Genomic DNA, 25,369 nt, shown 5'->3' with positions numbered 1-25,369 from the left:
AAGAAGGCAAAAGAGCCTTCGGAGGAAGAATCCCTTCTTCCTTCTGCCAGATCAATCCTGGGACCGAAACTTCTGCAAACTCAGCCGCAGTGAATGCTTTCAGGAGCGAACTCAACAAATTGTCCACAAATTAATATGCCCATTCCCCAGCACCGGCTCACATAAAACAAAAAAAAACCTTTATAGTTGGATGGATTAAAGCAGTTCTCTGCCCCATTATCTGGCTGAAAAACACAGAGGCACCACACACAAGACGTTTCCTCCACCCTCACAACCTTTTCTTAGTGCCTTCGCTTTCCAATACCACTGTTTGAATTTGTAAAAACACGGCACAAAAACCCTGGGGTTTATCTGGCCACCTCTGACCTCTTGTCATAAATGTTTCACCTCACTCAATAAACAGAAAGCTCATCTGTCAGACGCAAGTCCATCTCTGTGGTTGACCAAGAGCGTCGTCCAGCATCCTCAGTCAACTTCGCCCCGAGGGGGGGGACCCTCTAGGAGCTGATCACGTGCCCAGACCACGTCTCGTGTTTTGTCCCTGGAGCCAGGTGAGTGATGACCACCTCCACGGCCTGCAGCTTCTCGTTCTTGGGCGGGATGGGGCACACCTTGTAAGTGACTTCGTCTCCAGCCACCAGGACATATTCCCCTTCGATGCTGTTGGGAGGAAAAACCACATAAGGTTTTTGAAATAAGTTCCACTTAAGCTGCAAATCACTAACTGCCAAGCACGCTTTCCCGAAGCATCCATGCATTTCAAAATGGGATTAATGAGAGGCCGAGACACTGAAAATGTTGCTATCATCTCTCCAGTCTAGGGTCCCCTCTCTCAGGCTAGAAACATGATCTGTCATTTTAAAACGCTGAAAGCTGCAGTTCTTGGCGATCTGTCGGCTGGGCCTCTGGTTGCCAACCTCCAAGTAGTGGCTGGAGATCTCCCAGGACGACAATTGATCTCCAGATGACAGAGATCACTTTCCACAGAGAAGATGGCTGTTTGGGAAGATGGACTGTATGGCATTATACCCTCCTGAAGTCCTGCCCTCCCTGGGCTCCACCCCCGAAACCTCCAGTCCTTTCCCAGGCAGGAGCTGGCAACCCTAGCTGTGCCATCTGCGGAGCTAGAAAGTGGATCCCACAAGACGTCAAAGATGAAGTAGGCCTGGGGTCCAAAGCAGAATCCAGTGATACGGCGTGTCTTGGATTGGATTCACTTCAAGTTGCATTGGGCGGGGGATTAATGTTGAAAGCTCTCCCATTAAGACACACACACCCATCCCTGAGCTCCCTTTAGCAGCACATACACTAAAATTGGAACATACTCCTCCCTATAGATAAACAGTATATTGAGGGGGGGGAAGCAGAGAGAGTTCAGCCCATCAACGAGAATTTATCCCTGCCAATTAATAAGTCTACTAGTTAAAACCGGCAGCCCTCATGTGTAAAACCCGACGCCCGTTTTGACAGGAAGAATTCTACCAGGTTTCATTGGCATGGCTGGGAAACCCAACAACTACCCTTTCGACTCGAGAAAGGAAAAGCTGTGCCACTATCTACTGTAGCATTTCCCAAAGTGGAAGTCACATTGGCCACTGAAGTCGGGAACATCCCCGACGTTTGGGATTCAGCAAAATCTGTGGAGGCTCTGAACTCGATTCTCCCCCGTCGGGAAGACTCACTCAGAGATGTGCACGAAAATATCCGGACCGCCATCCTGAGGGGTGATGAAGCCGTGGCCCTTGGAGCGGCAGAAGCATTTGCACGTGCCCTTGTAGGTGGGCCCTTCGGAAGCTCTCGCTGTCCTGAAAGGAAGGGGGAAAGGTTCAAGAAGGTCCGCAGAGGGGGATTGGGCAGGCAGCCAGATGTTGCCTGTCACCCAGGCGGGGCCCAACCGTCCAGAAAGTGGTCTGAAGGGAGTCTCTGGCAACTAGGAGTCTTTCCAGACTGGTTATTTAAAAACTCTAAACCACGTTGTCGTAACTTCTTTGGCAACCACATGCCCCCCATCAGCCAGAGTTGGCGGCTTTTCAGGCGCTTGGCAGCGCATTTCTTCAGGGGTCGGGTGGCCAAGGACCTAGGAATCCGTTCAGAAGAGAGCAGCCGTACTGGATCAGACCAGCGGTCCCTCTGATTCAGCATCTGGCTCTAGACCGTGACTAAATAGATGCCCCCAGAAGGCCTACAAGCCCAGCAGAGAAGTCCAAGCCTTTCTTTGTTTTGCCCCCGCCCCACTAGTATTCAGAGTTACTGCCTCTGGACATGGCTTCGTTTAGTTCCAGTGACTACTAGCCCTTGAAGGAGCTACTAGTACTAGCCCTTGTTGAAGATGTCAACCCCGTGTGCGGCTGCTGTGAAAAAGGCAAATTCCATGCTGGCCATAATTAGACGAGGAATAGGGAATAAAACTGCTGCTGTCATATAGTGAGAGCGGTTCCTCAGTGGAACAGGCTTCCTCGGGAGGTGGTGAGCTCTCCTTCCCTGGAGGTTTTTAAGCAGAGGCTAGATGGCCACCTGTCAGCAATGCTGATTCTATGATCTTAGGCAGTTCATGAGAGGGAGGGCACCTTGGCCATCTTCTGGGCATGGAGTAGGGGTCACTGGGGGTGTAAGGGGGAGGTAGTTTCGAATTTCCTGCATTGTGCAGGGGGTTGGACTAGATGACCCTGGTGGTCCCTTCCAACTCTATGATTCTGTGATTCTATACTGCCCTTGTAGAAATTTCAACGGGATCACAGCATTCTCTCCCATGCAGCTTTAAGAGATTCTCTGACCATGCCTCTGAAACCAGCATGGCGCTGTTCCTCACCTTGAGGTCCTGGCCGAAGGAGCTGCTGATGCCATGAAGGAGCCAGCCCAACGTGGGAGACAAGGAAGCGCGCCTCGCTACGTGCCACACCGGGGCGATTGCCGGGTCTCTTCCATGTCTTTTCACCTCCCCATCTGTCTACGCGCCTACCCCTTCCCTCCTTCTCACCGATAACACTTTTGACTGTCTGGCCTGGATGCTATTGTGACATCACCAGCTTCTGATGCCTCCTTTCTCACGGGGTCAGAGTCCCACAAACAGAGCTGCACACCTCCCAGACACACACACACACACATGAACACATGAAGCTGCCTTCTACTGAACCAGACCCCCCTCGGTCCATCAAAGTCAGTCTTGTCTACTCAGACCGGCAGCAGCTCTCCAGGGTCTCAGGCAGAAAAGGGTCTTTTACGTCACCTACCTGCCTAGTCCCTTTAACTGGAGATGCCGGGGATTGAACCTGGGACCTTCTGCACGCCAAGCAGAGGCTCTGCCACTGAGCCCCTGCCCCACTCCCCACACCAAAGAAGATTCCCAATTAGAATATTGTCGAAGGCTTTCACGGTCTGAGTTCATTGGTTCTTGTAGGTTATCCGGACTGTGTGACCGTGGTCTTGGTATTTTCTTTCCTGACGTTTCGCCAGCAGCTGTGGCAGGCATCTTCAGAGGAATGAATAAGAATGAATAAGGCTTGGCTTCCTGACCTGAAAACCTCCAGACTAATAAAGACTACAGTTTACAATAGCCACGCGGATTAGCTTTGGATTCCACATGTTAGCAGATCACTTCAGGATACAATGGTTCCACATTAACATACCACACCCTCATTAGCACATTATCTTGATACTTACAGGACAATGATTAGCACATTACCTTTAATACTTTGCAGGACAATGACTCAACTCAAACCCAACCCCCTTTTGACTATATATTACTCTTCCTACACACTTGACACTGAGAGACACTGTCCTTCAGTGTTACTCCTCTCTGAAGATGCCTGCCACAGCTGCTGGCGAAACGTCAGGAAAGAAAATACCAAGACCACGGTCACACAGCCCGGATAACCTACAAGAACCAATTCCCAATTAGGTCACTGGTTGAGTTTAGCGCCAGGATAATGGATGTCCACTGTTGGGATGGTGTGAGGAGCATTGACCCCACTATGTGGCATTGGTCCGACTCCTGGTTTTCCATGGTGGTCTCCCACCCAAATACTATCTGAGGCTGACCCTGCTTAGCTTCTAATATCCGACGAGATCGGGCTAGGGGACCTACAAAACAAAAGGGCATGCGCTTCCACCGACGCCCCTGCTGTACTCACGCAGAATACGTCCGAGTCCTCCGGGTCGGAAGCGGGCTAGGGATGAGGTGGCCTCGCATCGGAGAAGGAGAACGGTCCCTCCCCCGGCGGCCTTCTGGGAGCCTGAGGGCCCCCGGGGACGGAGAGCGCTTGCAAGGGGAAGCCGACTCGGAAGACATTCTGGGTCCCAAAGAAAACCTAAGGAGAGAAGACCAGGGAACTTTAATAAAAGTAGAATCCTTAAGTCTGAAGGAGCTCCTTAGAAGCCATCTAGACCAACCCCTGCTCAACCTCTGTCTGTCTACCTACCTACCTGCTCAAGGCTATCCAAAGCTAGAGCATCCCCAAAGGACAGCTGTCCGGCCTCTGCATGAAGATCGCCTCTCGTGTGGGGACAGCCCACCACTTCCTCAGTTTGGCTCTATTCTCAAAACTCCTCTTGCTGTTAGTTTCTCCAAATGTTCAACCAAAATCTCCCCTCCTGGGACGTTAGCCCATGAGAGCTAGCCTTGTGCCCCAGAGCAGCAAGAAAATAATCTTTCCCCTCCTCCTGAAAGACAGCCCTTCAAGGAGCTTCAGGAGGGTGCTCCTCTCTCCCCTCAATCTCCTCTTCTCCAGCCTCCACCAGTCCCACTTCCTTCTGCCACACTTGAAGCATCCCAACAAACCAATTTACAAGGGGAAAGGTTTTTACTGATCATAAAATTACGCTTCTGTTGAAAGACGTGTGGGTTTTTATATGCAGACTTTCTCTACCACTTAAGGGAGACTCAAACCAGCTTACAATCGCCTCCCCTTACAACAGAAACCCTGTGAGGTAGGTGTGGCTGAGAGAACTGTGACTGGCCCAAGGTCACCCAGCTGGCTTCATGTGGAGGAGAGGGGAAACCAGTTCATCACATTAGCCTCCGCCGTTCATGAGAAGGAGTGAGGAATCAAACCCAGTTCTCCAGATTAGAGTCCACTGCTCCAAACCACTGCTCTTAACCACTACATCACACTAAAATGGTGTCCATTCCTCCACAGTCATCGACGTAGGATGCCAGCCACTGTCATTGTTAGCCACAGCTTCCAAACTCGCAGGAATTTAAAATCTGTGCGCAAGGAATATTATTATCTTTGCCAGGGATGCTTCCCTGTCAAGTCAGATTAGCCCATCAGAAGATGCCCTCCCTGGTTAAAAAGGGCTTTCACCAATTTGTCACGAGCGGCTTTGGCTGATGGGTTCATTGATTTTCGTAGTTTTTTGACATCCATGGCCATGACCGTCAGCACCCCTCCTGTGTACAAACGGTCAACCCACATTAAACATATTAGCAACTCTCTAACGTTGTTATGGAAGATGCCTCCAGAAGTACGCAGCCCAATTCAAGGAGATCTCAAAGTAAGACACAAAAACAACCCCTCCCGACCAACTCCCACACCGAGCAGCTCATGAATTAGGCAGCAGATTTCTCCACAGCCTCTCGACAAATAATGACCTGCCACCTGTCAGCAAAGCAATTTCCCCCTCCTTGCAGTAGTAAGTAGAGTGCAAAATTTAAGCAGGCTCTTTAGAAGGATGACGGTTGAATCATCCCCTTCCCCTCCAAGCTTTGAAGAGAAGAGAGAAGAAGAGTTGGTTTTTTATATGCCAACTTTCTCTACCATTTAAGGGAGACTCAAACCGGCTTACAATCACCTTCCCTTCCTCTCCCGGCAACAGACACCCTGTGGGGGTGGGGTTGAGAGAGCTCTAAGAGAGCTGTGACTAGCCCAAGGTCACCCAGCTGACTTGGTGTGTAGGAGTGGGGAATCGAACCCAGTTCTCCAGATCAGACTCCACCGCTCCAAACCACTGCTCTTAACCACTACACCACGCTTTGGCGGATCATGTGAGGGCTGAAAAATTAAGAGAGAGCTTGCCAACCTCCCTTAAGAAAGAATGGGCTACTCTGCCACCAGAACCCTGACAAGGAAGATAAATTTCTCCTTCACAATAGGGATTCTCCCGCTTCTTGCAAAAAAAAAAAAAAGATAGTCACTAGTCCCTTTCTTAACAGGCCGCTAGTTGCTAAGAAAAACATTGCTAGTAGTAGAGAGGACCTGGTGTAGTGGTTAAGAGTGGTGGTTTGGAGCGGTGGACTCTGATCTGGTGAACCGGCTTGGTTTACCCAGTCCTCCACATCAGTGGCAGAAGCTAATCTGGTGAACTGGGTTTGATTCCCCACTCCTCCACATGAAGCCAGCTGGGTGACCCTGGGCTAGTCACACTCTCTCAGCCTCACCTATCTCACAGGGTGTCTGTTGTGGGAAGGGGAGGGAAGGGGATTGTAAGCCGGTTTGATTCTTCCTTAAGTGGTAGAGAAACTCGGCATACATCAAAGCCAATTCTTATTCTTCTTTAAGCAGAGTACTTACCGAGGCAATCCCTGAAATTAAAACCGCCCTTCAGTTCCAAAGGTCTAGACAGATGAGTGTGGATCTTCTTCAAGTACAGCTGCTAAACAAAAAACCACAAATTAAGATTGAAAAATTACACAGATTGTTTAATTTGCATCAATACATACAGACGACAGGTGAACATAAGAACATAAGAAAAGCCCTGCTGGATCAGACCAAGGCCCATCAGGTCCAGCAGTCTGTTCACACAGTGGCCAACCAGGTGCCTCTAGGAAGCCCCCAAACAAGACGACTGCAGCAGCATTTATCCTGCCCATGTTCCACAGCACCTAATGTAATAGGCATGCTCCTTTGATCCTGGAAAGAATAGGTATGCATCATGACTAGTATCCATTGTAACTAGTAGCCATGGATAGCCCTCTCCTCCATGAACATGTCCACTCTCCTCTTAAAGCCTTCCCAGTTGGCAGCCATCACCCCATCCTGGGGCAGGGAGTTCCACAGTTTCACTACGCATTGTGTGAAGATGTCACTTTTCCTGCTCAGGAGATGCTCGCACGCAAACTGAAAGGCGTCTGGCTTCAGGGATGCCCTGCTGGCATTGTGCAAAAAAAAAAAAAAAAAACTGTCCGTGCACATTCAAACATTTGGAAGGGTTTCCCAGTCCAAACCAGCATTTGTCAAAACTAGAGATAATGCTGTAGGAAAAGATATGACTTCCAACTGGCGTCTGGCAACCTGTTCTCATGGCTCACGCAGACTAAAAAACAGTGCGCAGAACAAGCGGCAACTGTTTGCAGAACGCGGCACGTGTTCCCACCCATCAGATTGATGCAGTGTTATCTTCTGCAAAGCTCACGGCAAAGACACGCACACACATTTGCTTTTCCACCTCCTTAACATGCTTCTCCCCACCACCACCCGCAGAGCTGTTTACGCACCAAGGCCGCTTTGGCAACCTGCCCGCGCATGGCGCTGACTCACATGACTCCCAGCTTATCCCAATGCCTCGCCCTCTGCCCTGCTCACGTGAAACTCGGCACAAGCAGCCGACAAAAGCTGTTGTTGCAGTCCCTGGCCCGACCCCCCCACCACCCAAGCCAGAAATAAAAGCATTGCTTTCTTTCCGCCATCCCAAGCCTGTTACAGGAAGAGATTGTTCGAGGGCCGGGCGGTGAGAGGCTCCCTGGCACAGCAGCCGATTGCCACACTGGAGAAACAGCAGCCAGAACACAGAGCAGGCTAAAGGATGGGGGCAAACAATGGATATTTAGGATTAGGGAGAGGGATACAGGCAGCCCAGGGCCCGTGGGGGCTTTCATAGGGACCTCTAGGGTCATCTAGTCCATCCCCAGTGCACAATGCAGGAAATTCACAACTACCTCCCCCCCCACACCCCCAGTGACCCACTACTCCATGCCCAGAAGATGGCCGAGGTGCCCTCCCTCTCATCATCTAGGGCAAGGAATCATAATGCAAGTCAGCAATCCTATGCATTATGAGACAGAAAACGCAAGGATGCCGCAACTCAGACTAGAACCGCATCCTTAATTTCCCTTTGGGGACCAGAAAAGGAATGTCACTTTGCAGGTCCCTGCTCAAATACCCGGGCGACTTCCTTGTTTGGATCACCCAGTGCTGCCAGCAACCATCAAGGGCCGCTTTCCCAGATTTATGGGAGGCAACAGAAAAAACTCGCAAGTCTGGTAGTGGCGCCACATAACCCAATATTATAAGTGAAGCAATCTCCCTACGAAGCATCTGATCGGGCAACCAGCGTTAGCCGACGAACGCCGCACAAGATGCCCCGCACAGAAATGGTCCATTTGCTGAAATCAGATTCCTGCAAAGCCCTACAGCAGTATGTACATCAAGGCAGTAAATAAATAATCTTTACACAACACCCCTGTAAGGTAGGGTGGTGTTTTTGTTTCTCTTTTTCCAGAGATGATTGCACAGGCCGCGAAAATGAGTTGGCGGCTGAGGCCCATCTGGGGTGATGATTTCAAAATGTAGTATTACCACGATCACACCCAAGGAGGTTTAAAAGCCTTCACTCCACAAAATCTAAAGGGAATTCTATGGAAGTGCTGGATAAGATCTCACCCTCTGAGGCTTTGTTCTGGCACAAAGGCTAATCCCCAGATACAGGAAAAACATGGATGTTTGCAAAACCTCCATTTCAGCCCCTTTCACACACGCACGGACCCTTCTTCATTTCTTGAGACAGCAACCGAGTGAAAAACCCTGTCTATATTGAAAACTATATATAGAAAACTTCTCCATGAAATGCAGGCCTGTTCACACACCTTGGCAGTGCGGGCCGTCCGTCAACAGACCTGTGCTCCTTCCCTGCAGGTTTTTAAGCAGAGGCTAGATGGCCATCTGTCAGCAATGCTGATTCTATGACCTTTGGCAGTTCATGAGAGGGAGAGCAACTTGGCCATCTTCTGGGCATGGAGTAGGGGGTCGCTGGGTGTGTGTGAGGGGGAGGTAGTTGTGAATTTCCTGCATTGTGCAGGGGGGTGGACTAGATGACCCTGGTGGTCCCTTCCAACTCTATGATTCTATGATTTTATCCTCACAACAACCCTGTGGGGTAATCTGGGCTGATAATGGGTGACTGGACCTAGGTTACCGATCGAATTTCACAGGTGAGCAGGGATCTGAGATTGGGTCTCCATGGGCCTATTCTAACACTTTAAGCATTAGACCAGAAAAGTAAAAACGTGATAGAGTTGAAATCTGGATACCTGCGTGTGGGGAGAGAGAAGATATGATCCCCCTCCCAATAATGACAAAGCCTACCTTGGTTAGGGTGGGCGTTTGACACTGGCAGCTTCTGCGTCTTCAAATGTCACGAACAAATATCTCATGACACCTGACTTGATCAATTGAAGGTGAATCACAAGAAGCCATTGTTAGGAGAATGTTTTTTTAATATATATATATTTTCCATTCTTAAAAACCCAGAGCAGGAAACAATATTTTTTGTTCTGTTCAAGGAGACAACGACCCTGTGAGGTAGGTTAGGCAGAGATCGTGAGACTGGCCAAGGTGTGTGACCGGCAAGCTACCACACTAGATAGATGGATGGATGGATGGATGGATGGATGGATGGATAGATTGGATAGATTGGAAGGACAGATAGGATAAATAGGATAGATATTTGTGTCTCCTGCCCTCCCCAGTGGCTCCCTAGACCACAGCCAACAACCTAATACAACTGTAAGTATCATCCAAAGCCTAAAAAAAGACTACCAGAATAACCCAAATACTTTCAGCAGAGCCCTAGATAACAGCCAAATTGGGGGGGGGGGGGTATACAAATGACTTGGAAATTAGCTATATAGATATTGTTCCTCAATGGAAACCTAGGACGATGAAGGAGGAGATACGGGGTAAATTGCTGACCCAGACGTCCCGGGGGTCAAACCTCCAGCGAAGTTACAACATCCAGCAAACAACCAGTTGCTCTCTCTGCACCTGACCTACCCCGCAGGGCTGCTGCGTGGCTAAGACAGGAACAGCCCTGCTGACACCTCTTCGGTACTGGGGGCAGCTCAACCTGTTGGATGTCTGCCTCTCAGAGAACATGGTGTGGGGGAGGAGGGAGGCGCTGCGCTGTCACTCTCTGGCGTGTGTCTCAGAGGAAATGGCAGGCTGGCCCTCCCCTTCCCGCCAGCCTGACAAATTTGGTGCCCAGCCCAGCCCGGATGCTGGTGGGGCTGCTTTTGGGGCCAAGATGTGGGGCTTTCTCCCTGGCCGTTCAGCATCCCCCCCTCCACTCCCCAAAAAGACCACAGGGACAAAAAACCTGTCTGGTTGCAAAGAGAAGGGTCTTGCCAGCCTGATGCAAAGATCTTCCCCCATCACTCCAAGCACCAACCATCCTCTGCAATCTTAGCAAACTGGCAAAGCCCTGATTCAACCCAGCGGGGCTCCGGATCTCCCCCCGCCCCAGTTCCAAAGGGCCTCGCCCTTTCTTAACCCCCCCCCTTTAAAAAAATAAATGTTTTCGATTTGCAACAATACTTCTCAATTGCAAAGTCCCCCCCTCTGCACACAAAGCGCAACAGCCATCTAGATCCCCCCTTCCTTTGTTTGCACCCCCCTCGCCAAAAGCCCCCTGCCAGCCCCCAAGAAACTAGGGGCGCGGTCTTTTTCTCCTTCCAAGCTCCCTTTTATCTCCCCCCCCGGCTTTATTTTTCCTTTGTGAAATACCTCCTCTCCCCTCTTTTGCCTGTTTGCAAACTTTTTTTTATCTTCCCCCCCCCGCTTCCGCGGGACAAAAAAAAACTTCTTTTGCAAACTTTGCTCTGCGCCCCTGTCAAATTGCACCGCTCCCTCCCGGCTGCTGGGAAGCCTGCCCGCAGCTTACTCGGGAGTAAAGCTCCCTACGCAGCCACATAGGACACCATCCCGAGTAAATGCGTGGGAAAGCGACCCATTCCCCCCCACACACACTCTTATTAAACTGGAGCCCCAAACTGGGCAGCAAAGAATCCAGTGCAGCTTACCTGGGGGGGTGACTTCGGTTGGGGATCTCCGCGCTCGCCTGCAGAAGGTCTCCTCCGAGTAGCAGCGGGGAGAATCTGAGCTCGCCCCACCTACCACGGGCAGGGCTGCCAGGAGAGCCCCACCCCCCAGAGAAGGGCCGGAGGGGGGAGGAAGCGGAGGGGTGTGTGTGTTGGGGAGGGGGGGGAGCCAGCTTCAAAGGTTTTTAAAAGGTTTCCATCTGAATTCCCCACCCCACCCCAAAAAAAGAGGCTTAACTATAAAACAAAGATACCAGTACAAAAACAACACACCCTTGGATGAAGACTTGGAACCATCCGCATTTAAACTTGCACAGCCTACTCTTTGCTTTCAAAAAATATATATGAGTGTCCCTGAGCATGTGCAATGTGCCTCGCTCCACATCTAGGGTTTCCACTAGGGCTGCCAACCTCCAGGTACTAATCCAAAAAGAAGGCACCTCCGGGCTAGTACCCTAGGTTAGGGAAAATTGCCCAGGAGTCTCCAAGTACAAAAGTATCAAAATGCTTATCGGTGTTTAAACATATCACATCCACAGAACACAGTGGGATACATAAACACAAATCTTAGAGAATATATACAATATATACACGTGTACGTTTGATGCAGTCTCTATGCAATTCAAATAGGTGTTGAAATCTTCTGGGTATATATCTCTTAATTGATCTTCAACAAGTCCATGAATGGTACAATATTCCCCAAAAGATGCCTTTTTTCTTGGGGAAAAGATGGGGGACGGCGGTTTCAGATTCTTTTCTTCAGCCCCATTTAAAGTTCCATTTTCAGTTATGAAATAATCAATTATATATCACATACAGTATTCAGTTCCACGTAGGATACTCTTCAAAGTGTAGCCGTTAAGGGACCAGTTCACCTGGAGAAAATGGCCACTTTGGCAATTGGACTCTATGCCATTGAAGTCCTTCTCTGAACCCCACCCTCCTCAGGCTCCGCCCCAAAAACCTCCCGCCGGTAGCGAAGAGGGACCTGATAATCCTAATTTCCACCGTTCCAGATTTCTGGACTGGATCATAGAATCATAGAATTGGAAGGGACCACCAGGGTCATCTAGTCCATCCCCCCTGCACAATGCAAGAAATTCACAACTACCTCCTCCACACACACTCCCAGTGAACCCTTCCCCATGCCCAGACGGCGGCCAAGATGCCCTCCCTCTCATCACCTGCCTAAGGTAAAGTGAGCCCAGCACTTCAACCCGACCATACCTTTCCATTTCTTTTTTACTTTTACTTTCATTTTTCAGTTTTGTCCTTTTTCTCCACCCTTCCTTGTTTCTCCACCCCTTCTTCTTTGGCTCTTCGCGTCAATGCTTGGTATGATTGTTAAGGCCCCAACTCTGATTTTAGAAGGTACAATGCTTTTTAGATTTTTATAGCATGTATTTTTGACTTGATTGTTCATTGCTGGTTGTTCACGGCCCTGAGCCTGACTGAAGTCAGGAAAGGGCAGGATATAAATCGAATCAAATAAAATAAATTTAAAAATCTGTTTGTGAAGGGGGACGACATTGGAGATCCAGAACCGAAGTCACGCTGCTCGCTGGCTCGGCAGCTTTGGACAGCTCACCATCTCTGGACCGGGACATTTTGCCACCACTGCCCAGGTGCCTAAGGATGCCAAGAGGTCTCTCTGCGCTCACGCCGCCCCTGCACACCACCAATATTAATTGCAAAATTGCCCAAGACGAAGCACTGAGCCCACCTGGGCGCAACCGTCTGGCGCCCCCCACAAAACCCCCACCCGGATTACTTCCCGCATCTAGGTCAGCCCTCCTGGTCTGGCCTACCCCACCAAGTCACCTGAGGCTAATCTGAGCTCCTAGGAAGACGGGAGGATTACAGGGATTTCACACACAAATCACCACACCCCTCCAAGAGTTTCTATTAACTCCTTCTCCCATCCCTGGTAAATCACTGCTCCGCGAATGCCTTGCGAGGATTCTTTGTGAGTTGCCACGATGAACACATGAAGCTGCCTTCTACTGAACCAGACCCTTGAGGGTCCATCCAAGTCAGTATTGTCTTTTCAGACCAGCAGCAGCTCTCCAGGGTCTCAGGCAAGGAGTCTTTCACGTCACCTATCCTCAGGATTCAAATACCTCCCCAGGGTTTCTAGAAGGGATCGCCAGACTGCCCTTCCAAATGCCTGGGTGAGGCGCTTTATCAGAACAGCCAATTCCTTGCAGGGTCACTGGGTTTCTCAAGCCTCGAGAACGACCCCGTCCCCAAGGCCTTTCAAACAGGTCTGGGGGAAAACAGTGCGCCGCCGGGAGAACTTCCAACCAATGCTATTTTGGGTGGAGGATCACATCATCTGGGTTATGTGGTTTTTGGCCCAAGGGTACCTGACCTCAAGCCACCAAGTAAGCACACAGCAGAGATGAGATTAAAACCTGGGGTTTTATCTCTTCTCCGCTCCACTCTGGGCTCTTGCCTTGAGAGCCGTTTAAATTCACTAGGGCCATTTATGCAGGGTCAATGTTGAGGCTTGTCAAATTGGCCACAGAACATCCCATATTTACAAACCCCCTTCCTCATGCCTCCAGGAAAGCCGCACAAAGAACCCCGGGGCTGTGCGGGAGAGCTGGGAGGAGGAAGCCTTCCCTGAAGGGATTTGCAAACTGCTCAGCTTGCATTCGGATGAACGGGGGATGTCTGGTCCTTTCCCTCCTGTTGTTTCCACTACTGAGCACACACAAATTTTGCTGACGGCGTCCCCAACCCTAACAACGTGGGCCTGATCACTGAATACATGGATTTTCCCACTAGCTTCCTGCTTTTGCATCAGGTGGAAGGGGTCCCCCCCCAGGTAGTCTTCCCACACAGACTGCACCGACCAGACCTCTGCCCGCACCAAGAAGAGGAAGAAGAAAAAGAGGAGGAAGAAGAAAAAGAGGAGGAAGAAGAAAAATTGGTTTTTATATGCTGACTTTCTCTACCACTAAAGGAAGGCTCAAACCAGCTTACAATCACCTTCCCCTCCCCACAACAGATCCCCTGTGAGGTAGGTGGGGCTGAAAGCTGTGACTAGCCCCAGGTCACCCAGCTGGCTTCACGTGGAGGAGTGGGGAAGCAAACCTAGTTCTCCAGATTAGCCTCCGCCACTCATGTGGAGGAGCTGGGAATCAAGCCCGGTTCTCCAGGTATGAATCCACCACTCTTAACCACTACACCACTCTGGCTGTCTGAAAAGGAAGAATTAAAGTGCTATAATTCGCCAAACCTCTAGGTGGCAGCAATGTTTTAGCTCTGGAATCGGAAGGTGTTTTCTGAGCATGTGCTGTGTGCTTACCCATGGGTCGCTACAAACTTGAGAACCAGACTGGTGGAGTGCTTAGAGGATCTGTGATTCCAAGTTTGAATCCCCGCTCTGCTGCCAAAGCTTGCTGGTTGACCTTGGGCCATTCATACACACTTAGCCTAATCTACCTCACAGGGTTGTTGTGAGGATAAAATGGAGGAGAGCAGAACCAAGCAAACTGCTTTGTGGAGAACAGCTGGATATAAATGAGGCAAAATAAACAAGATAATTTATTGCTTCAATCGGCTCGGTCGGTCACCTATCTTGGGAAAGCTGCCAGATTTTTTCTTTCCGGATGAATGTATATTGTGCTTTACATATCCCCTCTGAAAAAACAAACAAACCTCTTTCGTACGTTGCTGTAAGGTGTTTACAATATGAATTAAAGAGCTTTGCTTCTGGGCTGTTCACACTACAATTTGACTGGGCTTTTGACTACCAAGCCTCCCCCCCCCCCACATACACACACACACACAAACACAAGGAAGGAAATTCCTGGCCATCTCACATCCCTTTGCAATAATTAAGGGATATAAAGTGTTTGAAAAAGCCCCCCCCCCACAACTCACTCTGCCCCACAGCCGAACACACAGTCTACTGGACAGCAGGGGGGGGGGAACTCAGTGCATCTCCCCATATGGGGTACCGCTTCACCCCACGGATCCCCTCTCACGCCCTTCTCTCCCCAAAGTTGGTGGCTCTGTAATTTGGAACCGTGCGTTTAATAGGCACCTTTGGGCGTGCTCACGGGGCTTTAGAGGTTGCTTCCGCTTAGAGAGCAAATCACACATATTCCTGGCCCCTCTTTGAATACAGGAGCTCCACCTGGCGAGGAAGAGCTGGGGGTGCCCTCGAATGTTGTAACACAAACAGCAATCATGTGTCCATGTACTCTCCAGTTCCATTTTTATCCCGCCTTGCTGTTGGGGACCCCCGGTATAGCCTGATCTTGTCATATCTCAGAAGCTAAGCAAGATCGGTACTTGGATGGAAGACCACCAGGGAAGGCAACGGCTAACCACCTCTGCTCACCTCCAAGCCCCTTGCTGAGGTTGCCACAAGTCACTTATGACGGCACTTATGTATGTCAGGACGATGTGCCATTCTGAACTTGCCACACGCGTATTCTCCAGAGAATGCGTCCCTTCTTCTGCGGCGCTGTTCTCTAGGGCTGACTCATCCTACGGCGCATGGAAAGCTTCGTCATCAGGGCTTCCAACTGGTTCTTTCGCACACCATTAGGGCTGATCTCTCCTCACAAACAACAACTCTGTGTTGGTCAACAGGCAACAGTTTACAACAGTCCCATCAGCTAGATGTGTGCAAATGTTCGTCACAACATAAGAACATAAGAAAAGCCTTGCTGGATCAGACCCAGGCCCATCAAGTCCAGCAGTCTGTTCACACAGGGGCCAACCAGGGGCCTCCAGGAAGCCCACAAGCAAGACGCCTGCAGCAGCACCATCCTGCCTGTATTCCACAGCATTTAATACAATAGGCCTGCTCCTCTGATCCTGCAGATAATAGGTATGCATTTTAGGTATAATAGGTATGCATACTAGTATCCATTTTTACTAGTAGCCATGAATACCCCTTTCCTCCATGAACATGTCCACTCCCCTCTTCAAGCCTTCCAAGTTGGCAGCCATCACCACATCCTGGGGCAGGGAGTTCCACAATTTAACTATGCGTTATGTGATGAAATACTTCCTTTTATCCGTTTTGGATGAAAGCCCGTGCCGCTTCCCTTGGCAAGAGGCCAGCTCACCTGAAGTCTATTACAGACTTGCTTTCCAAGCCACTGCCACTAAACACAAGGCGGACTTAAGGATGTAAGCACCTTTAAATCCGCTCACAAGCGCTTGCTTCTCACTGGGCTCTCCAAATATTTAAACTGCCCTAAATACTTAAGCCTCCTCCACCATCCAGGGAACTCGGCATTCCTTCAGTTTCGCTGCAGGCTTACGGGGGTTTTTACTCTTGGAAGCTGCAAACCACTGCTCAAGGAGTTGGGGTGGGGGGAGAAGAGAAGGGTGCCTTTAATGAAATACAGAAGCCCAGCCTCCTGACCTTCCCATTTTAGTCCCTCACTAGACCTGAGAAACCTCTGCCTGTCCTTTGAGACTCCCCTCAGGAGCTGAGTACTAGGGCTGCCAACAATGGGTTGGGAAATTCCTGGAGATTTGGGGGTGTTGCTTGGAAAGGCTGGGTTTGGGGAGGGGAGGCCTCAGAAGGGTATATAGCCCACCCTCCAAAACAGCTGTTTCCTCCAGGGGAACTGTTCTCTGTAGCCTGCAGGTCAGTTGTTATTCTAGGAGAGCTCCAGCCCCTTCCTGGAGGTTGGCAACCCTAGCCAACACTCTTTCCTTGTTCTCCTAGCATTTTTAAAACATAGAATGGCAAAGCATGCTTAATCGGGGCGGGGGCTGCATCTCACAAGCTTTTGTACTGCATACGGGGCTGTAGGGCTCTCAATGCTTCCCAATTTTTTTTAAAAAAGCCCCTGAAAGAAGAAAACAAGTGTGATAGGGACCAAGCCAGGGGGGAAATGTTCTCCTCCCCAGCTCTGGGCAGGGACGACATAACTTCTGTGTAGCACTTAGAATCAGAGTTGGAAGGAACCACCAGGGTCATCTAGTCCAACCCCCTGCACAATGCAGGAAATTCACAACTACCTCCCCCCACACCCCCAGTGACCCCTCCTCCATGCTCAGAAGATGGCCAAGGTGCCCTCCCTCTCATGATCTGCCCAAGGTCACAGAACCAGCATTGCTGACGGATGGCCATCAAGCCTCTGCTTAAAGACCTCCAGGGAAGGAGAGCTCACCACCTCCTGAGGAAGCCTGTTCCACCGCTCTAAACTGTTAGAAAGTTCTTCCTAATGTTTAGCCGGAAACTCTTTTGATTTAATTTCAACCCGTTGGTTTTGGTCCGACCTTCTGGGGCAACAGAAAACAACTGGGCACCCTCCTCTATATGACAGTCCTTCAAGTACTTGAAGATGGTTATCGTATCCCCTCTCACTCTTCTCCTCTCCAGGCTAAACATACCCAGCTCCTTCAACCTCCTGTTTCTAACTGGAGAACGATTTGGATTTTTGTCCCGTCCGTCCCCCCCGCCCCCCCGCTCATTGCAGCAAACAACCCTCTCTGGACCAATAAGGCTGTATTATCTCGAATTCTTGAGGGCTGGTTTTGTGTTGACTGCGCGTGGCCCATACTTCTCGAGCAATGCCAATGAAACTTCAAGTTGAGCCACTCTGCGGTTTGGTTGGGCAACCCAGGGTGCTACTGTTACGCCAAAGTGTCCCATTCGGCACGGCAAAGAGAGCTGCACTCATTCCAAAGGATCTTTGCATGCTTCTCACGCAAGCGCTTACCCAAAAAAGTATAGTGAAACAAGATGGTTGTCAATTAATCATCAGGCTACACGGGTGAAGAAATGCCTGGTGGCACCTCCAGATGATGCAAAACCAGAGGGACAAGTCCTGAGTGCAATAGCTCAACAGTTTAAAAAACCTTGGAGATGTCGGGGTCTGAACCTGGGATTTTCTGAGCACTAGGAAGGTGCCCCCACAACAGGGCTCTGCAGTAGGGGACCAGCGTGGCATTCACGGGTCTCAGCTTTTGAAAACGTTCACAGCTAGCAGGTGTTGGGGGAGACCCCTCTCCACCTGGGATCCTGCAAAGCGCCTGACAGCCGGAGACCAGATGATGTCAGACTAAGGAGAGAGGCTGTGGCTCAATGGTAGAGCATCTGCTTGGCATGCAGAAGGTCCCAGGTTCAATCCAAGCCATCTCCAGTTAAAGGGAAGTAGATAAGTAGTAGATAAGTAGGTGATGTGAAAGACCCCTGCCTGAGACCCTGGAGAGCTGCTGCTGGTCTGAGTAGACAAGACTGACTTTGATGGACCGAGGGGTCTGATTCAGTAGAAGGCCGCTTCATGTGTTCATGATTGTGCGTCAATCATCAATCTTGAACACAACCCTTGAACGCTGTTTGGATCCATGGGGCCAAACCAAGGAAGCCTGTCGTTCCCAAAACAGACCGGGATTCTTGCTTCATTTCTCGATATCTCTTAGTCTCGCTTATGAACATGAAAGGTTTCTCAAAAAGATGTTTTTAATTGTCTCGCCTCGCAGCTACCCATAAAAACAGTGTAGGATTACCATCATAACAACAGCTGGTACAACATGTACCAGACCACCTGGAGAAACATCACCCCTTAATTCAACCTAGAAACCATCTACAAGAGCCCAAAGGATCAACGCCGCCGCGCCGTCTTGAAAACCAACACCAAAGAAGTGGAAATCCAAAAGATTTTATCACATTAATAACAACTTTGGGGGTGGCGCTGCAATTGAGTTGGAAGGCACAGCCCGTGGGGCAGAGGGAATCTTTGACTGGGGCCCGAGGAGACCCAAGATACACAAAAATAAGTCGCGCCACTGGTACATCAAGCTCTGTGGCTCTCCAGGAACATAGGTAGAAGAGAGGTCTTCCCCAGAACCATGTACCTGAGACCTGGAGATGCCCTGGACTGAAATGGGGACCATTTTTGGTTGGCAAGACACGTGCCCATCCACTGAAAGTTCCCTGTTAAATAAAAAGACCCAGATGTGCGTGCATGCAAATGGCACTCCAGACTCTCAGGCAGGGAAAGGCCTTTCCCAGCACTTGAGAACTTTTAAATGAAGATGCCGTGGATTGAACCCAGGACCTTTGGCACCTCACACAAGAGCTCTTCTAGCCCTAAGCCCCAGCCCTGCCTTCAGTCACTAAGAGGTGACAAAGCATTATCACCTGCCACAGAGCACAAACATGAACTACAACAAAAGGCAAGGAAATGCAGGTTTGTACAAGGGTGATTTCGGGGGGGTTGGGGGCAGCGCCTGGGCTGAAGAGCCCCACTGCCATTCGAAGTCCTCAAGCCCATGTCAAACGTCAACACAACACACCACGACGGAGACAATTGGTACAGCTCGGTTTCCCTTAATACATTCATAAGGAGCTTGCAGCTCTGGAATGGTGAGTCACGTTGGGTGAAACACACAATAAGGTTATTGTGTCCTGCTTCCCTTGACTTGGAGCTGAGGCCGTGGGCCAGTTCACACATTGCTCATGTCCCCAAGGCCAACGTCCTCCATGGAGGCTGAACAGTGACTGAGCTTTCCGCATCTCTTCAGGCAGATAATCCTGAAGAGCAGGAGCCAGAGTGGAGAAGGCCCTGGCTCTTGCTCTTGGTCAGATACCTGACGAAGGGAGCATTGGCTCTCGAAAGCTTATACCCCAAAAATGTTGTGGATCTCTAAGGGGCTATTAGATTGGAATCCAACTGTTCTACGGCAGATCGACACAACTTTCCTCTGGTAGTCTCAGGCTTTGGAGGGGCCACAGAGCTCAAAAGACAGAAGGGTCAGGACTCTCCCCACCCTTTGGCTTGGATCCACCCTGCTCCTCTCTCTTTGACCTTTGACTGCTATTCTCAGGGAAACTTACTTCCGGCTGACCCTCCCCTCCGCCCTCTTCTCTAACTCGAAGAAGAAGAATTGGTTTTTATATGCCAACTTTCTCTACCACTTAAGGCAGAATCAAACCAGCGTGCAATCACCTTCCCTTCCCCTCCCCACAACAGACACCCTGTGAGGTCGGTGGGGCTGAGAGAGCTGTGACTAGGCCAAGGTCACCCAGCTGGCTTCATGTGGAGGAGTGGGGGAAACAAACCCAGTTCACTAGATTAGCCTCGGCCGCTCATGTGGAGGAGTGGGGAATCAAACCCGGTTCTCCAGATCAGACTCCACCGCTCCTAACCACTGCTCTTAACCACTACACCACACAAGATGCACCCCTCCCTTTCTCTCTATCCATCCTAGAATTGGCAGGTAGTTTAGGAGGCCGTCTCTAGTCTTCCCCAACTAGTATGTCATTACTTATAAATAAGGATTGCTTTTTTTTCTTTTGGAAGCCACCGGCTGCGTGTCAGACGTCATTCCTAAGCAGCAAGGCAATCCTGCAGTTCCAACACACACACTCAAGCTTTGCTAACAGAAACGACCTCTCCCAGGATCCAATGACTGGACAGGCAGGTGATCCTCAGGTGAGAAGTAACCTTCTCATGTCATGGGGCACCTTCATTGGGCCAACTGGGAGAAAGGGAATCACTTCCACCAAGGACAGAGCTATTCTACCAGAGAGCCTCACCAAACCTGTCCGGAGACATTTGTCTGAGCAGGGTGTGCTTCGCAATATCCTTTCTCGCGCCTCTGATGTGAACTGAGTCACCGGGACTCTCCGTGGTGGTAGGAGGGAACATGTGGGGGGGGAACCTAAATGGGCTGTGTATCCTCCAGGGTGGCTAGGAAAATGACAGGGCAGGACCTGCAGCCACCAGCAATCCATCTCAGGACTCTCTCCCCGTGGTTACTTCGTGTGTGTGTGATGTGCTGTCATAAGAAAAGCCCTGCTGGACAAGACCAAGGCCCATCAAGTCCAGCAGTCTGTTCACACAGTGGCCAACCAGGTGCCTCTAGGAAGCCCACAAACAAGACGACTGCAGCAGCAGCATCCAGCCTGTCTTCCACAGCACCTAATATAATAGGCATGCTTTTCTTATCCTGGAGAGAATAGGCATGCATCAAATCGCTTCCCACTTATGTCAAATTGCTTCCCACTTATGATGACCCTATGGATTGATGACCTGCAAGATGACCTACAAGATGTCAACTGCTAGATAAACACAAATTTCCCCCTCTGCCTTTAAAGTCCTCCAGGGCTTGGTTCCCTCTCTGCTCTCCTCCCCCAACACACCTCTGCTCCTGTTCTCCCTCAAAGAACTACCCTCTTTCTTGCACTTAATGCCTGGATCACTTGCACAGATCTCTGCTGGGTTGCAAAGCTTGGCCCAATCACTTTCTTTCAGTCTTACCTACCTCACAGGGTTGTTGGAAGGATAAAATGTTAAAAAAGAAGCATTGGTGCTGCTCTGAACTCTTGGGGAGGAAAGGGCGGGTTATGAATGCACAGAATGGACGGACCAGCCCCCCTCTCCAAGACTGGGGATTTCCCCTTGTTGGCTGCACATGTGGGTGGGAGGAGCACGACACAATGGCCAGACCAGCACCCGAACTTCCTGGGAGCCCCACGTGTGCGGCTCCCCGTTCCGAGATGGGCAGGAGAAAGAAGAAGAAGAAGAGTTGGTTTTTATATGCCGACTTTCTCTGCCACTTAAGGGAGAATCAAACTGGCTTACAATCACCTTCCCTTCCCCTCCCCACAACAGACACCCTGTGAGGTAGGTGGGGCTGAGAGAGCTGTGACTAGGCCAAGGTCACCCAGCTGGCTTCCTGTGTAGGAGCAGGGAAACAAATCCAGTCCCCCAGATTGGCCTCCACCACTCATGTGGAGGAGTGGGGAATCAAACCCGGTTCTCCAGATCAGACCACCACTCCAAACCACTGCTCTTATCCACTACACCACGCTGGCTCTCCACACCACGTTGGCTCGCCATCAGTCAACAAGTGCCCTTGCTCAAAATCCACTAGCCCTCTGCCTCCATCAGTCAACAACTGCCCTTCCACATGGAGAGGGCCACATTCCTTTGCTACACCTGGATCGTCCTCAATTAACTTCCATGTACATCGCAAAACTGCCCAGTCAGTCGGGAAAGAATTAGCCATGTCCTGGGCCCTCTCGGCCAACCAGTTTCCCTGCATTCCTGGAAGGATGCTTTGTACCGCGCCGCGTGGTTGGAGGAAGCTGGAGAACCCGACGTACCTGGAGGAGTGAACTAAATGCTACCTACTTGACATCACCATTCCCTTCCTGTTATCCTCGCCGGGGCCAGCCGTTCCTCAGATCCTGCGCTCTGCGTGGACAAATCCCTGGGACAATAATATGCCCTCTTCTCTCTCCCGACACAACCGAGCCATCGAGCTGTGGATGAAGATATCTGGAGTTTGAGGGGAGAACTGCTAGCTCATCAGACAGTGGTACGGATTCCCTTTACCTTTTGGCTGACAGGTAGAGCTGCATGTGGAAGAGATCGGTGAGCTAGAAGGGAAGGAGATAGCAAAGATGGATGGGGGGGATTGTCGGCGGAATCACAAGCAGGAGTTCAACGGCACCTTGAAGAGCAGCAAAGCTTTATTCCTACCTACGTGTCCCCAAATCAGAGCTCACTCCAATGCATGCGATGAAGTGAGCACTGGCTCACAAAGGGTTGGGCTTGTATTTTAGGTGCCGCTGGAGTCCTGCTTCATTTGGCAAACCCCTTAAGGACCTGAATTCGACAGCAGAAGTTGAAAATACGTAACGTTGAAAGAGAGGCATTGGAATGATGACATTCAGTGAACATTTTGATAGCGTTCAGCTTAATTATAGGAAGGAATGAATACATAACATTGCCAACAATCCTGATTTTATTAGTATGTCAGCAATCTGTGGTGCTGTAGATGTGCAAAATCTGTTTTCCCCCCTTGGTTCAGCTGAGACAGCTGTGGCATTTCCCCGGCCATTTCGATGCTATTCCTTTTCCTTTTACTCTGTCTCATTTTTTATTGCTATAAGCCCCCCGGCACTGTTTTATCTGGGGAAGTCAGCTCCAAATATTTTTCTCTACAACCCAGAAATCAGAGCACCGGATCTACAGATTTCGGGGAGGGAATACCTGTCAAAGTGGGTTCATGCTATCCGTCACAAATGCAAAGATATTGGGGCTCATATCAAGAAAATAAGTGAGTATTTTGTAGGCTGGATCCGCAGAATCATTCTCCTAAGAACAGTGCTCCTGCCATGGAAAGAGCCTCCTATTAGCGTCATGAGTCTGTGGGATCCAGCACTACACCTCTGAACCCACACCATTTGTGCTATTTGGGTATCAGGATCCTAATTCTCGCCTTCGAAAAGAAGCCTTCCACAAAGAGAAGCCAAATTTCAATAGGCAAAGATGGGGGGAAACAGAAAACTCTCTCTTGGGATAAGGTTCCTTTGGAACAGTTATAATGGACCACATTTTGTTTCCTGAAGTGATAAGAGATGAAAACTTTTAAATATATATAAACTTTTTTTAGGGGGGGGTGACCTTTGAAAACTCTGAACAAAGTATTTGTAAGAGGCCAAACAGATAGGAGGCATCCACAAACCAGGGTTCGGTTCCTACTCAGACACTGAGAATCTTCACCTGGTTCAGCATCCCAGTTTCTGGTATGGTTGCCAGCCTCCAGGTACTAGCTGGAGATCTCCTGCTATTACAACTGATCTCTAGCTGATAGCGATCAGTTCACCTGGAGAAAATGGCCGCTTTGGCAATTGGACTCTATGGCATTGAAGTCCCTCCCCAAACCCCGCCTTCCTCAGGCTCTGACCCAAAAACCTCCCGCCGGTGGCAAAGAAGGACCTGGCAACCCTAGTTTCTGGGAACAGAGCAAACTGCAGTTTGTGGAGGTGCCAGTATTCATGCCTCTCGTTGGAGTGAGTTGAAGACTTCTGTCTCCTGGTCCCTTGAAATGTTAAACATTTGAATCTGTTTCTATAATTTTTTTTGTGCTGTCAAGTCACAGCTGACTTAGGTGACACCGTCGGGTTTTCAAGGCAAGAGATGGTCAGAGGTGGTTTGCCAATCCCTACGTCCATGTCGTTAGAGAGCCATCATGGTGTAGTGGTTAAGGTGTCGGACTAGGATCTGGGAAACCCAGGTTCAAATCCCCCCTCTGCCACGGAAACTTGTTGGGTGACCCTTTCGCACACTTTCAGCCTCGACCCTGGCAAATAGTTGGGAGACCTCCAAGGAATACCAGGGGCATAATGCGGAGGCAGGCAATGGCAAAACCCCCTCCGACCCTCTCTTATCTTGAAAACCCTACGGCTGGGGTGTTGAATTTGTTACGAGGGCCGGATGTGATATAAATGTCATTTGATTGGGCTGGCCAGGTGCACCATAACTTTTAATGCCCAGGTATACGGACTTTATAGAAGACACAGGCAAAGCCACTTAATGATTTTTTTAACTTAAAATACAAGCATGATTAAAATAATAACATTCTTCCAGTATGTTCTTTTATTTAACAGTCTTTGATCAGTGACACCTCGGCAGTGGTGGGGTGTGTGTGGCTGCCTCGCAGGCTGGATAAGTGCTCTCAAGGGGCCAGATTTGGGCCCCGGGCCTTACGTTTGACACCCCCGCCATAGGGTTTTCAAAGCAAGAATCACAGAATCATAGAGTTGGAAGGGACCACTAGGGTCATCTAGTCCAACCCCCAGCACAATGCAGGAAATTCACAACTACCTCCCCCCACACACACACACACCTCCAGTGACCAGAAATGGCCAAGATGCCCTCCCTCTCATCATCTACCTAAGGTCACGGAATCAGCATTGCTGACAGATGGCCATCTAACCTCTGCTTAAAAACCTCCAGGGAAGGAGAGCTTACCACCTCCTGAGGAAGCCTGTTCCACTGAGGAACAGCTCAGATAATCAGAGGTGGTTTGTCATTGCCTGCCTCCATGTCATCAGAGAGCCAGCGTGGTATAGTGGTTAAGGTGATGGGCTAGGATCTGGGAAACTCAGGTTCGAATCCCCCCCTCTGCCACGGAAACTTGCTGGGTGATCCCTGCTTCTATCAGCAATTAAAACTCTTGCTTGGCCGAGCCAGAATGGTCAGACATGTGGAATAATCCTTTCCTGGGATCCTCGAGTGAGGTTTGGGGAGGTGGGTTCTGCTGTGTTTCACAAAAATGGAACATATAGTCAAGAGGAGCTCATTCCTGTCCCCTCGCGTACCTCCTTACCTTGTTCTTGCCCGTTCCTTTCATCGTTTTCTTGGGCTTCCTGAACCAAAGCCTGTCTGGGAGAAGACATAATTCGAGTGGTGGGCCACAGCCAGATAACCTGTGTGTGTTCCTGGGAGAGAGAGGAAAGGAGACCAGGGTTAGGTCCTACCCACTGGTAGGTTCACACACAGGACTTTTAGAAGAAGAAGAGTTGGTTTTTATCTGCTGACTTTCTCTACCACTTAAGGA

The 25,369-nt window shown here is 50.0% G+C and overlaps 1 protein-coding gene across 1 annotated transcript; it reads right to left on the bottom strand.

The window, feature by feature from the left end:
• Positions 1-497: 497 nt before the first annotated feature.
• CARHSP1 (calcium regulated heat stable protein 1) lies at positions 498-25,162 on the bottom strand. The gene is made up of 5 exons (XM_056866554.1): positions 25,139-25,162; positions 22,357-22,400; positions 4,131-4,307; positions 1,683-1,805; positions 498-660 (listed from the first exon to the last, which is right to left on the bottom strand). The coding sequence occupies exons 1-5, from the start codon at positions 25,160-25,162 to the stop codon at positions 498-500; spliced, it is 531 nt and encodes a 176-aa protein (XP_056722532.1).
• Positions 25,163-25,369: the final 207 nt, after the last annotated feature.

Source organism: Euleptes europaea, chromosome 21 (genome assembly GCF_029931775.1).
Source record: "Euleptes europaea isolate rEulEur1 chromosome 21, rEulEur1.hap1, whole genome shotgun sequence".
NCBI lineage: Eukaryota > Metazoa > Chordata > Lepidosauria > Squamata > Sphaerodactylidae > Euleptes > Euleptes europaea.
The sequence above is the reverse complement of the archived record's forward strand: the minus strand, read 5'-3'. Positions and strand labels throughout refer to the sequence as shown.

Coding starts and splice junctions, on each gene's coding strand:
- CARHSP1 (XM_056866554.1), bottom strand. CDS start 25,162: ATGAAAGGAACGGGCAAGAACAAG. Junction 4,308..22,356: donor CTCTACCTGTCAGCCAAAAG/GTAAAGGGAATC, acceptor TTCTCTCCTTAG/GTTTTCTTTGGGACCCAGAA. Junction 661..1,682: donor ATTTTCGTGCACATCTCTGA/GTGAGTCTTCCC, acceptor TCCTCCCAACAG/CATCGAAGGGGAATATGTCC.